The sequence below is a fragment of the Gopherus flavomarginatus genome, chromosome 4 (genome assembly GCF_025201925.1).
Source record: "Gopherus flavomarginatus isolate rGopFla2 chromosome 4, rGopFla2.mat.asm, whole genome shotgun sequence".
Lineage (NCBI taxonomy): Eukaryota > Metazoa > Chordata > Testudines > Testudinidae > Gopherus > Gopherus flavomarginatus.
In genome coordinates, this window is record NC_066620.1 from 50132811 (window position 1) to 50147376 (window position 14566).

The following is a 14566-nucleotide window of genomic DNA, read 5'->3' on the forward strand; positions in this document are numbered from 1 at the left end:
TTCTCTGTTGTGACGGAAAGGATAAGCCTTTTATTTCTATTGAATACGTTGCTGGCATAATAGGTGAAACATTTGTGATAATTAGATGAACTCGTGCTCCAAACCCCCACAGAGTTTAGACTATTCCTTAAAGACAATCTGCTATAATGTATGGGAAGAGATGCTTATCTTCAATTTTGCCTTTTTTTCCCCTCCAAACAAATACTTTTTTTTTTTTTTTTTTGGTAGCTAACGCATCTACCTGTACATTCCCTGCTGGCCTTTTAAAAAGAGAGACTTAAAACTCTCTCAATTCAGACAAGACATTTGAGAGATGCTTAATTGGCCCCACTGGATAAGGAAGCGTTAAATCCTGGTCCCTAACACTCATGCAATGTAGCTTCTTTTTAAATGACAAGCAAAATCATCTAATTCTATATACAAATCAACTAGCATGATACTGCTTGGTTGAAAGGGTCACCACAATTATGTAAAACATGAGCATTAACTATAATTGGGGTAGTTTGCTAATACAATAAAAAGCTCTGAACATGAGGAAAGTTATGCTCACAGCAGTAGCTATCACTTTCTAAAGTAAGAATTCATGGATGAAATGACATGAAAAAGATGGTTATAAAATTTTAATGGAATGATAAAAGGCAAAAGTCAGCCTCTCAGCTGAATTCTTAAAATCCCTATATATCACAATCAGCTCCTTAACTGTAAAATCAATGTGGAGTATAACATGTTGTCAATGTGGTTGTCACTGGAGGGAAGACTGCAAAGTATGACAGCTACACAGCTCAGCCTGCCAGTGATAAAAATAAAATCATAAAGCTCTTTACTTAGATGTAATTGTTTATAGAACTAACTATTGAAAATGAGAACAGGGAGCATCTTTTTCCTTAAGATCTCCGATTCATATTTCAAGCCATTTCATTACAACATTAAAATTGGATGGCAGTTTCATTTTGGTAAATGAAATTATCTTTTATGGAAGGCTATTTTGCTCATCTACTTCAAAAGTTCAGTCTCTACTTAAAACGAAGGCACAGAATTGTCATTAATCTTTTTTAATCACCAGCCTAGAAACACGTGTTTATATACTTACCTGTACAGATTTTAGGGGGCCTATTCACCTACACATACCCCGGAACATTCATTAATGTTCCGGGATATGTACCTAGGTTACTGCTCATTAAAGCTAATGAGAGTTGCATGCTTTGACTGGAAGGTCTCTACCTAAGAAGAATAGACCCCTGTTCATCGTAAGCCATCTATTCCCCCCCCCCGAGACCTCTTGGTGATGAAATTATAAACATCGACAAAATGTGGTGTCAATTATAAACTGCAGAAACTATTGGCTCCATCCCGTGGCAATCCAAGTTCTGCCCACAAGGGGAGCATGATTCTGTTGTCACTTAACCTCAGCCTTCCTCACTCATGACATTACCTCACCCCTTAACTATAATGTAATATGAAGTTGCATGCTGCTTTATATGGAGGAAGAGACACAGTTATGGAATAGTAATACTTTTGCCTGTGCTGATAGAAAAGAGATATCTTTACATTACGACTTTTTCCACAACAATACTGTAATAGATTACTCAAAGGAAAACAAATAGGTTTTGTTGTTAATCTCAGCCAAGGATCATCTGAACACAGATATTTCAAATAAACGTATGAGGTAACAGCACTATATTGTTAGGCACTATATAAATTAATAAAATAAATAGAAATAAAATGATTTTCCTATTAAGAACAAACTGGCTATTAGTAAATCTATCATCCATACTTAGCCCCATAAAATCACGGCACAAGCAAAGGCACTGGAGTGGTCCCATGCTGAACAACTACTGTACAACATGTAAGTTTTGCCTTTACCTCTTGTGAATGAGCATAGGATGTAGGTATGAAATCAGGGGCCTTTGAATCATTTGAGCCAGATAAAAAAGGAAGGTTAGGTTGTCTGACAAAACCCTTTTTGCTGAAGTGATGCCCCAAAAATAAGGTGTACTTTAAAGACAGCATAAAGAAGTTTACCCCGTGGACTCAAGGAGAGCATGAATGTCAACTCAACACTAGATTGTTCCACTGTGCATGGGATCAAAGACCTTTGAAGAGATATTGCCTTCAGAAAGAGGGAAAGGCGTGCATGAAGCAGCACAGCAATACTGTGAGAAAACTAGATCTTGGATCTTTATGAAAAGCTGAGCAGACAAAATGTTAAAATGTCTTTTGTTACCATTAGAGGGGGGTTGTATTTTTCCCTATGACCATGAACATCAGGTCATTAAGCTGCTATGCCAAATCCAGTTGGCAGTGTTTCCTGTATTTGAAGAGGAAATTGAATGAATCCTGTGAGAAACCATCAATATGTGGTCACTTAGGGTTCCATGCAGAGAGTTTCAGATGTGAACTGCCTTTGGGAGACTCTTCAGTGAATGAGGTTCTGAGATAATGGTAAAATCCACAGCTGACATACGCCTTGGAAGCTATGGTCACTTGGCCAAAATGGAACTTGGAAGTTTTCCTGCAGCTTGGTTGTTAATCTTTCTAGTCGTTCTGGATGTTTGAGGAAAGGTAGGAAATACATAACCCTAGGCATCTGACCAGAGGAAAAACAAGGCATCCACTCACCAGGCACGTATACCAACCTGAAGAACATATTTTGTTCACTTCGTGTTGGACAAATCCTCCTGTGGAAGGAACCACCTCCAACCAGTCTCAAACACTAGTGGGCTAGATGCCAAAAAATGGAAACTGAACCTGCAACAGTTGAGCTTGCCAGTGTAACTGCTGGTCTCAAGGTAGATGTACATGGTTTGGAAGGACAGAGCCAGATGTTCCAAGTGCAACAGGATCTTGCTGTTTAGGCTTTTTGTTTTTCATTTCACCTTGATGGTTAAGATAAATCCTCATGGTTCTGGAGCCACTCTCCATGTAGATGGTTATAAACTATGGAAGAATACATGGAAAGAGGCTGATTGCTTCATTCCCCACTGCTCACAGCTTTAAGCAGTTGATGCTCAGCTGCAACTCCTGGGGAGACTACTTGTCCTGAACCATATTTATACCTATCTGAGCTCCCCTCCCTGACAGGTTGGCATTTGTAGTCATTTGGGTTCCTGGCAGATCTGCCAGTTATTTGTCTTTGAATAGTTGATGGGTGAGCGACACTCCACCAACACAGGTAGTACTGCGCTTCTGGGAATTGGTGCAATAGGTAGTCCATTTCCTGAGTTTATCTCCAGTGATCAATCAAAAAATTGTGAAAGGGCCAGAGGTAGAGCCTTGGGATCATTTCCATATGATCCCAACAGGTCTGCAAGCCAGAGGCACTAGTGTACTGAAATCTGTTGAGTGCAGGAGAAATGATTGATGAGAACATGAATTTTGTTTGTTTTTTTCCTCAGAAAATATCACTAAGGCCCAAGATGGTTTTGAAGAATTCTCCCTGATGTGACAGCACCTGAGGGAGTTAGGGAGAAATCCTACAGATAAACTACTGTAAGAACCTAGGACGTTTCAGTCTGGCAAATGTGAAGTGATGAGTTGTGCTTATGATTGCTTCTTTGTCAACAGGTATTTGGATGGCCCTTTTCCTTAACATGGTTACAAAAATGGCTGTTACAATGGTAAACACCCATGGAGAGAATGACAGGCTGAAGGACGTTGCCTGGAATTGATATTGTTTGTTTCTGACTGCAAAGTTGAAATTTGTGATGACAGATGTGTCGGCACATGCAGACCATGGGAGCGCACATAATTTTCTGCATGTTCCAGATGCACTAAGATCAAGAAGTGTTTTCTAAAGCACACATGAAAGTAGTAATTTCCCACTGTTTATAACTGGGTCAAATCTGGCTGGATGTTTCTCAGAGACAGCAAAAAGCATCTCTCTGACTTCAGGACTACACCTCTGTTAAATTTCAACCCTTAGGGGCTGTTATCAGCTGGTGTATTTTAGAGCAGCCTTAAGGCTACACTAAAAGTATGATGGGGTTGGGGCTGGCATAAAACTGGCTTCAAATGCTGTAACTAACTCCTTGGCAGCTCCCCCTCTCAGCCCATCCAGAATGTTCACTATGAAAGAAAAGCATTAAATAAGATTAATATCTTAATTCCATAAACTTGAGGAGAGATTCCATTTTATTCTTAGATGCAGTGCATGAAATTCTGATCTCAGTTACTCAGCATAAACCCAGAGTAATTCAATTGTTTTCAATAGAGTTAATCCAGATTTACACCCAAATAACTGAAAGTAGAATTTAGCCAAGAAACTTCCTGAATTGTTTGTATTTGTCTGGCAGCAAACAGTCTGACATTATGCTCACCAAGATCACTGGAACAAACATCTTTTATTAACACATGTTTAACAGGTTTTAAAATATTCATAGAAAATGTACATTATTGTTATTTGGCACTGGCGAGTTAGACTTTTAAAAATGCATGGAATCAGTTACTGGTGTCAGACTGATGTAAATGAAAAAATATTTGAAATATCTATTAACATTCTCTTCAGCATCTACCTTTATATGATAATATTTTTTTCCCAGACAACAGATTTTTTTATGGTGATGTTTACTGAATTTCCTCTCATCTTTTCTGATTTCTTGCTAGTTGGATGAAACAGCTATTATAAGGAAAATATATGTGGTCAAATCCTCAGCTGGTGTAAATTAGTGTAATTGTATTGACAAACAGAGTTACAGCTATTTATAGTAGTTGATCAGGCCAATATACCTATATATGTGATCTTTCTATGGATATTTTGTGCTACAGAGGCACATATTTGTGGGGTAATACTCAAATATGGACATGGGATCATGTCTTTATTTTACTAGGTTAAGAGATACAGGAAATTTCAACTGTCAAAATTGCACTTTAAAAAGTCAGAGGATATTGGTTAGAAAGACCAGGTATTAAGTGTAGCTCTGGCAATAAGCTGTCAGTATAGGTGGCTTTACAAGCAACACATTGAAGCCTTGACAGAAATACTACTTATGCCCATTGCCAATCATTCAGTCTTTGTCAATTGAATTGAACATCCTTTCAGAGATGGCAGCCTTCCACAATGCACCAAAAATACAGCATTCTTTCACCATTATAGAGGTTTAAGCTGTGTTGGTAAATTACAAACACAGAAATTGTTGGATACTACAGATATATCAGCATATATTCTTTATCGATGCAAATGGAGCAGGGCATGGGCATGAAATGCACGGTCACTGAGAGGATAGAGTTTATAACTGTACTACAGAAATAATGTTTTTCAAGATGAAAAACCAGATGTGGCAGCAACAGTTTAAGAAGCAAATTAATAGCAATTTTCAAAACATTAGAGCTGGGCAAATATCAATGGAAAGCTTTCCATTAATTTTTCTTCAAATGGTTAAATGAATTCAACTCAGCCACATCACACCCCTTTTGTGTCAACTACCTATGGACATTAATGCAATCAAATTGTTCATAACAATGTTTGCAGAAGGTGAAATTCATTCCTCTACAGAAGGCACAAGTCCTATGCACCAGTAAAATCCCATTTATGGTCTTAAATGGGAATAAAGTGGAGCATAGGTCTTGAAAAAGCTCTGTGAACAGGAGTGAATTTCACCCAAAAAACATATTTAGAAGTTGCACACACACATATTTGCAGAAACTCTATCTTAAACTCATACATCAATGACTGAGCTCAATGTGCACCCATCCCATACAGGAAAAAAAACAATATCGTGCGATTTACCTGACCATTGTCAGCTAACTATTATAGTCTGAACAACAAATATTCACAGATAACTGTTCAGTCATTCCACAGTTTAAAAAAAAACAACAATAAAGGAATTAAGTAATTTTACAGAACAAGTGCATAAAAGGAAATTATGATCTGATCAAAAATCTTCATAGGTAGAAAAGAGGCTAAGTCTCTGGTTCCGCAAAGATTGGCTCATATACTGAACTTAGTGAGTAGTCCCATTTAAATCAGTGGGGCAACTCAAGTGCTTAGATTTAAACACTTGTGTGTTTCCAAGATTGGGGCCTACATTTGTCTAATAAGTTACCTCTTGTGAATTATTTGCCCAGCTGTAAAAAAACACATCTACAACTGATGATTATTAAGACATATTTCTGTTTGAGATATTTTCTGAATACAGGTTTCAGAGTGGTAGCCATGTTAGTCTGTATCAGCAAAAACAATGAGGAGTCCTTGTGGCACCTTAGAGACTAACAAATTCATTTGGGCATAAGCTTTTGTGGGCTAGAACCCACTTCATCAGATGATTGGAGTGGAAAATACAGTAGCAGGTATAAATATACAGCACATGAAAAGATGGTAGTTGCCATATCAAGTGGGAGGTCAGTCTAACGAGACAATTCAATTAACAGCTGGATATCAAGGGAGGAAAAATCACTTTTGTAGTGGTAATGAGAGTGGCCAATTTCAAAAAGTTGACAAGAAGGTTGACACGAAAGCTTATGCCCAAATAAATTTATTAATCTCTATAAGCTGCCACAAGAACTCCTTACTGTTTTTTCTGAATACAGTCTACTTTGATCTTAGAGAAAGGGGTGGAAACAATGAGGAGCCACAAATGGTGGCTAGTTTATACCCCAATTAATTCTGTTACTTTAGATCCAAGGTGCCTGATTCTGTTTTCACATGCAGTGTAAATCTGGAGTAAAAGAAAAAGCAGGACCAAGAAGCTGGGATTTTATTTTTTCAATTACAAAAAATATTTTTCTCTCAGAATTTCTCTTATTTATTAAATGAGTTATATGACAAGAGGCATCTCTTAGGCAAAGATTTTGATTGTTCTTATATCTGGTATACTGGGGTCATTAGCTAATGATTTGAAAAATGCAAGAAAACATTTTTCAAAAGCAACAGCACACTTCAAAAAGTGTGGTTATGGCTATACTAGATACCTTCATTACACAGCCATTGGACTTCAACTACGCTGTATCTGAGGTATATGTGCATTTGTATGTTTGGTAACTGCACACCTTCTCATGTGTTGTTTTTATATTGCACCTAGTACCTGTGCAACGCATGTCAGTTAAAATGGCTAAATTCATACACTTAGCTTTAATGTCAAACAAATGCAAGTAGAATGAGTTTGCAAAATATGGAACAATTAATGCCAGACTTAGTGGATGAGTCAAGGGGCTAGCAATAATAAACTGTGCCTTCTTCTTACTGATCACTTGTTTGTTTGAAACAGTATCCAAAAGTCTCACAGAAAGCTGCTGCACTACTTATGTGGCATCACCCCAATGACCACAAAATAAATGACATCCTTCTTTACATGCTGAACAAGATGATAAGGCTATATCTTCATTTACTACTGACTTCAATACATTTACTGATGTAAATAAAATCAGAATCTAGCTCACAGAATGCAAAAAAAACCAACCAACCAAACAAACCCACCCTCACTCTAACAAACTATACAACTAACAAATATTTTTCTCTATCTGCATATGGCCACATGTGAATGGAGAGAGATATTATATAATGAAATGAAGTATTTCTCTGAAAAATATTCCTTTACATCCCTTTAATAAACAGTTCCCACAACTCATACAAGATTTTTTAGGTGTTTTTATTACTGTAGCTTAGCTCTCAGGGAGAAAATATGTTATTACTATTAAGCTAATAAAATGAGATAAAAGAAAAATAAATCATATGCAATGCTAGTTTAGCCAGCAGAAGAATATGCATTTGTATTATCTGGTAACAGATGTTTAAAATAAGTGGGACTGAACTGTGTATTTTTGCAAGCTACTTACTGTCCTCTGCTGTAATCATTGGAGTCCAGTCACTATATGTATTACCATAACCATTGGAGACTATCATTCTCATCTCGTACACTGTATATGGCTGAAGATCTTTGACTATGTAGCTTAAGGAAGCAGAGGGACTGGAAAATAACCTGGAAAGAAATGAAGAATGAGTTACAAAAGCTCCAAAATACAAGGGGGTGGGGTAGAGAAGACAAAGCCACCCTAGGGGTGAGCTACCTCTAAAATAATTTTACTTCTCTTCACTGACAATTTACAGTAGATTTTTATTGTTTGCATACTCTAGAATATCATCAGTGGAATTCCTAGGCCTCATCTGGAGTCGATAACTGGGTAAGCCTGGAGCGTTATTGCGAACTGGTGTAGACCAGACAACCTGAAGACTGGTCGGTGTGGCAGATGAAAGCCTTGGAGGCAGCATGCCATCTGGAGCTGTCGAAAAACATGGATGAATTAGAGCAGAGAAAACCGTGGAGAACATATGCTGGATGGAATCAAAATGCTCCATATACTGAAAAAACTGTTCCTCGGGATCAACAGCGATGTTAACATGGTCCATTTAATTTAACATTTTCGTTACTGAAGTACTGTACTTCTTTATGTTCTTCTTTCCAATACAATTACACTAATATCACTGGGTTGACAGCAACCCCCAAAACACCAAAAGGAATTCAGTTGTAACATTCTATCCTACCTGTTAGTATATCAATCCCCCCCTACACACACCCCACTGCCAACTTTGCTCACACTGAAGTCAAAAGAACATCTCATTGAGGAAGTATTACTCAATCTGAGTAGCAGGGCAGCAAAGTCAGGCACTTTATTCAAATACCCCTCCCCTTCTCTCATTAAAAACTTGATACAACATTTAGCAAATCAAATACTCAGCTGGTATTAATGAATGTAGATCCACTGAAGTCTGGGGATTTGGACCAGTATTTTTTCCATTTGATTAATTCTAACTTTATTGAGTGGGCCCAGGAATCACAGATCCAGCTCACAGATTCGAGGTTCTGAGGCAGCTCTTCAGCCAATATCAATCGGTGTAATCCATTGAAGTGATTTACTCCAGCTGAGATTGTGGCCTTATGTTTTTCTCACCATGAAGGACTAACCTGCTTGATCAACCTTTCTTGTATAACACATTTGACATTTGTGTATTGGATGCCAAAACAGCATATTTTCAGAATGTTAAATAGAAAGGTTGGACTCTGATTTTTTTTTCATTTGAACTTTTGTAAAATGCTTGTGTCTTTGATGGTTCAGTAGTTACCATTTGCATCTTTCTGTGGTCATCCAAATAGAAATTTTTCATCGCTGTTCTTTTTCTGGTACCAGGCTGACTGAAAGATTGTTGTAAACCAATCTATGGTTCAGCGTGTTGACTGGCACCTATATTAAGGAACTGCAACTGATTGGCAGAACTACTAAACTGGGAACTTGGGTAAGCAGCACGTTGTAATTTGGTTTTACAATCTTCATGTACCATGTGAAGAATAGCTGTCTCCCAAATGGCAAGAAACAGACATTGTGACCACATGGTGCCTGAATCCTTTCTGCTAGAGTTTAAAGAGTAAGTTCTTCTCTCAGTTACCATACATTCATGTAAATCAAGAGACTCCACTGATGTCAATGAAATTGTTCTAGATTAACACTGATAAACTAAAATCAGAATTTGGCATGCAATATATGTTTTAAAATCTCTGTGTGCAAAATACAATACACATACATAATCATTCATTATTTTAGCATCCATTTGTAAAGTGCCTGGTAAGGTCAATTGTAAGTAAACTCTGCAAGTACAAAACAAGAACAAAAATAAATAGCAATTAAAATAAATATACTTTGCATTACTATAGCGCCTTTCATCAGAGGATCTCAAAATGCTTTTACAAACATTCACTAATTAAGCCACACAATCTCTCTATGAGGTAGGGCACCACCTCATTCAAAATTAAATTGCATCTGAAGTTTAAATGTACCAACTGTTTAAGTACACACACAAACTTTACATAGATCAAGACCAGAAGTATACCACCACTCACTGAAAATGACTGGGGAATTCAGGTAAGGGAATCTAATTAACTCACTGGTAATTTGGTCAAGAAGCTGGGGTTCACACCACTATATTTGAGAAAAGTATTATGAAAATAACATATTGCCTGCTAAGGAGACAATGTGGTCCACTGCCTGGGTCACTGAACTGTGTTTATTCCCAGCTCAGCCAGTAATCTGCTCTGTGTGACTTTAGGAGTTCTTCCACTCTACATCCCTTAGATAGCTCATCTGTAAAATGGAGATAATGACACTTACCTCTTTTGTAAAGCCCTCTGAGATTCACAAATGAAAAGCATCAAATAAACTCTATGTATTTTTATTAATTATTATGGTGGTACAGGAATGTTCAAGAGACAAATATGTAACTGTTCAATAGTCAACTATTTACAATACAGATATGAGTTTAGTTGCCTAGATAATCAAAGTTAGAGGTCCAAATATATGACATTGTACCGGACATTGTATGACATATGACATTGTATTGGACTGTGGGCCAAACTCATCCCCTGTGTAGGTCCATTGACTTAATTTGGTCCTTTGAGTTTTCAAATGTTAGAATGTACAAAATATATGTCTTTGTATAACGGATTTCCTAGATCTTGCCGAGAATTTCATTAATATGCACTGTGAAAAAGAAGACTACAGGAACAAAGTACTTTTGGTCTCTGTCGAGTAATAACTAGAAAGGTGCTCTATAAAATTGGTCACATTTTGATCATTAAATCTTCGAAGGGTTTCCCAAACAACCTGATCATTCTAAATTGCATATATAACATATTCTGGTTATTTCAGCTACTCCCCGTAACTGAGATCTTTAATGTAATATTTCCCTCACTTTAACCCCTTTTATCCTACTCTTATTCCCCAAAGTACCCAAGCAATAACTGGTAACCAGAAATAATTCAGCTGCAGATTTCTCAACAGAAGAGCCATGTATCTATCAGCTTGATATATTGTCTTTAAGATGCAATGTTGCTCAAAAAGCTCCCCTCAAGCTTAAATATCACTCTCAGGGGGCAACCACTCCATTTGCAATCTACTGAATCAACATCTTGTCCAGTAAATCCTAACTAGACCTGGTAAAAAAAAATCATGCTTCATCTACAAAAAGAGAGTATAAAGGATGGGAAAAAATCTTTAATTACCTGTCTACCTTAACTATTTTGTTGTGAGAGCAAATGGAGAAAGAATTATGCATAATAAATGGTTTAAACTGGCAATACCACCAGTTTTGGGAGAAAATGTGGACTAGGCAATAAGAGACAGGAAGATGAGCCAAGAGAGGTATTCTGTTCCCAGCTCTGTCACTGACTTGCTGAATTGCCTTTGAAAAGTCACTTAAAATCTGTACCTCAGTTTCCTCAACAAAAAAGGAGCTAATGATAGATCTAAGATTTTCAAAGATGACTAAGGATGAAAAACCTTTATACAGTGGCCGCACCATAAATGTTTCCTCTATTTTGAAAGACACTACTACTTTGAGAGATATCTACCAATCACAAGAGTATTTCCATTGTCCATAGGACAATCTCTCTCAAAAACACAAGAAACTTTTAATGCGCAGTCACCAAAAATGATCATTATTATTTGAATGATAAAGTATTATATCCATTAAATGAGTCTGCATTATTCTACACTTCAGTACAATGCCACATAACTTAATGAGAGTAAGAACAGGCTGAAGAGCTAAATTCTAATCTCTATTAAATGGGTGTAAATTCAGAGTAATTACAGTAAAGTTACTCTAGATTTACAGTGGTTGTAACTGAGATCAGAACTGGTCCTCACTCTGGTATAGCCACGCTATCTGCAGAAGGCAAACACAAGAGTTTATAACTATGCAAATGTAATTCCAATAGTATGCCACATCTGCACATGGAAAATATTTAAAAATAGCACAGATGCTGCATTTGCTTCTTATCTAAATGTTTTCCTTACACATGTGTGCATGCAAACTATAACAGCAGACATTTAACTACTGGGGAAGGAATTGGCTCTCCACAGTTTGTGCCATAAGATTGAGGAGCTATTGCAATGATAACGTAATATCTGCCAGTCTGTCTTTGGATGAATGTCTTCTTAAGTCATGTTCACTCTTGCCTTTTTCCAGGTCTAATTCACACACTTCATTTCTTTATTTCACTGCATTGTTGTTTAGCCACCTCTGATTCATTTTCTCTTAGGTATCCATTCTAAGACCATGTTATTTAAGTCACTTTTTCTGGCAATATGTTCTGCACCTTGACATTTGTTTCTCTTCTTCTTCCTCAAGCATGCCTGTTACCTTGGTGTTTGTCCTGTCCACATAATTCCTATCATTGCTTTCTCCATAATTCTCGGTATAGGCACATGTTTTTGTTTCATTTACTCAGTGAGCGACCATGTTGCTGGGCCATATGTCATCACCAAAAGGGCACGGTAGTTATAAACCTTTATCTATTGCCAACACAGAAGATTGCTTTTTCTGTGTCTCATCTTCACAGGTGTACTAGAGTCATTCTGGTTTCTCTTTTAACTCCTTCAGTCAGAACATCTCACTTATTCAACATATAATACACACAGCCAATATTCTTGGGTTTTTCTTTTCAGTTATGTACCCAAGCATCTTATCCTATCTTCAATGTCACTATTGCACATCATCCATCCTACACTTTGTAGATCTCAGAGTTGATCTCTGCTATGCCAACATATTGTTTGAAAAAGATGGGCTTGCTGGCCCATTCACAGTTGATAATAATTTCTCTTTTCTTGCTCAGGTTTGGAAGTCTTCACTGAGATGTACCTTTCCTTCTGATTTAGTCATCTGCCTGTTCTTTTGTTGGCATTTTGTGGAGGTAGCAATTAGTAGCAGTTCTGCCACTGGGACACTGACCTACTCAGAAAATTATTTTTTTTGAAATTTTATTTTAATCCTTACATCTGTCTTTATCCCAATTTTATGTGTAATTATAGCTGTTAATTTAAGATCATAATGCATTCGTCTGCATTCAGCAATAGCTATTCCAGTATCCGAAGTTGTGTAGTACAACTTTAATAGGCAACGGCAAAAAAGCACTGGCAATGGGACTTTAGCGGCCACAGTGAAGAATTGAAGGAGAGTTTTAAGACAGCCCTCTTGTGGGGCCTGACTTCAGTGGAGTCATCGGTTTAAGAAAGAACAAAATTAGAGCTGATTTTTTTCATACAATCTTAACTGTATTCAGGGCATCAGCTTCTGAAGTGAATGGAAGCATAATAGATTGCCTCTTTCCTAAAGCATTAATTACCCTATACTGAAGTCAAGGTTATAGGAGCACATATAAGATTTGTGTCCTGTGCCTTATGTTGATTTAAGAAGAGAGCACAGGCACACGACTTTAGTCAAGTTATATAGAAGTTTATTCACACTACCTAACCTGAATTTCTGTTAAACTACAGAAGATATAAAAGAATGCCAAAAGGCTATTAGTTGACTGATTAATGATCATAAATACCTGTCAGAGACACAATGGATGGAATGTATAACTGCCCAGTAAAACCAGTTATTTGTCCTGATGTTCAAAAGGATACCCAGCCAGTACTATCACTTAGTAAAGCTACTTAAAAAACTCCCCCCACATACAATATTCATTTGGATGTCACAAGTCATTCTAAAACTACAGGTGAATAAAAGTGCTCTACCAGTAATTATAAAAATATAGGGCTGGACGGACCTTGAGAGGTGACCTAGTTCATAAAACCCCTCCTTCCACAGTAAGCCTGGAAAAGTATACTTAATCAATACTTCCAATTACTTTGCTCCATGCACAACTTCAACACCCTGTGCCAAGTAGCTCTATGGGATGACAGAATCCTTTCCATTCCCCACATAAAAGCTATGTCTACACTACCGTCAGATCGATGCTCTGGCTGTCAATGCACCGGGGGGGGCTGATTTAGTGGGCATAGCGAAGACCCACCAAATCGATGGCAGAGCACTCTCCAGTTGACCCTGGTTCTCCACCAGGAACAAGAAGAGTACGGCAAGTCAATGGAACAGTATCTTCTGTCAACCTAGCACCATAAGTTGACCTAAACTCTGTCGACTCCAGCTACATTATTCATGTAACTGGAGTTGCGTAACTTAAGTCGACTTACCGTGATAGTGTAGACATGGCCAAAGTCTTGCAAACAACATAACCACACCTTTTCACTACCTCGGAGAGTGCTCGTGGCAGAAGAAGGGACAGGATTCTGCCCATCTACTGTGTGTGTGTTATCTGCAGGTTTTTTATGAACAGTCTTAAGAAGGGAACCTCAGGGCTGAAATTCTCATTTGTTATACTTTTTTGGAGTACAATATCTTATTTGGATTTCTTTGAAGATCAAGAGATCTACAGTCTGAACATTTTCTGTTGGGGCAGTGAATATATCAGGGAATTGAAAGCAGCCTACAGAGCCTTTAACTCTAGGTTGTTGGTTCAAATCTAGCCTATGGTAGTATTGCTTTGAGGCTTCTGTAAAAGCTTTACAGTAATATTGCACCTAACAGCTGGAGTAAAATACTGCCCTTATGGGTAGGATCCATGCTTGAAGGCGTGGCCAAGGAAAACAGTTTTGACAAGAGCACAGGTCAGGTAAGCATGCTGCACACTTACTGCTTCTTTGAAAAGCTGGGGTATACTGAAGGTGACTGCAGGACTCATGGTCACTAGATCACACCCCATCCAGCCATGATGTGCCTGACGCCATGACATGCAATTTACAC

General features: G+C 37.7%; 1 protein-coding gene across 1 annotated transcript in view; it reads right to left on the reverse strand.

Annotated features, from left to right (window-relative positions):
• Positions 1-14566, reverse strand: part of USH2A (usherin) — a 570592-nt gene that overhangs the window by 178330 nt on the left and 377696 nt on the right. Inside the window, exons 38-39 of the mRNA XM_050950274.1 lie at positions 8064-8214; positions 7771-7913 (exon numbers count right to left, since the gene is read on the reverse strand). Coding sequence (XP_050806231.1) covers positions 7771-7913; positions 8064-8214 — 294 coding nt within the window. The remainder of the gene's footprint in view (positions 1-7770; positions 7914-8063; positions 8215-14566) is intronic.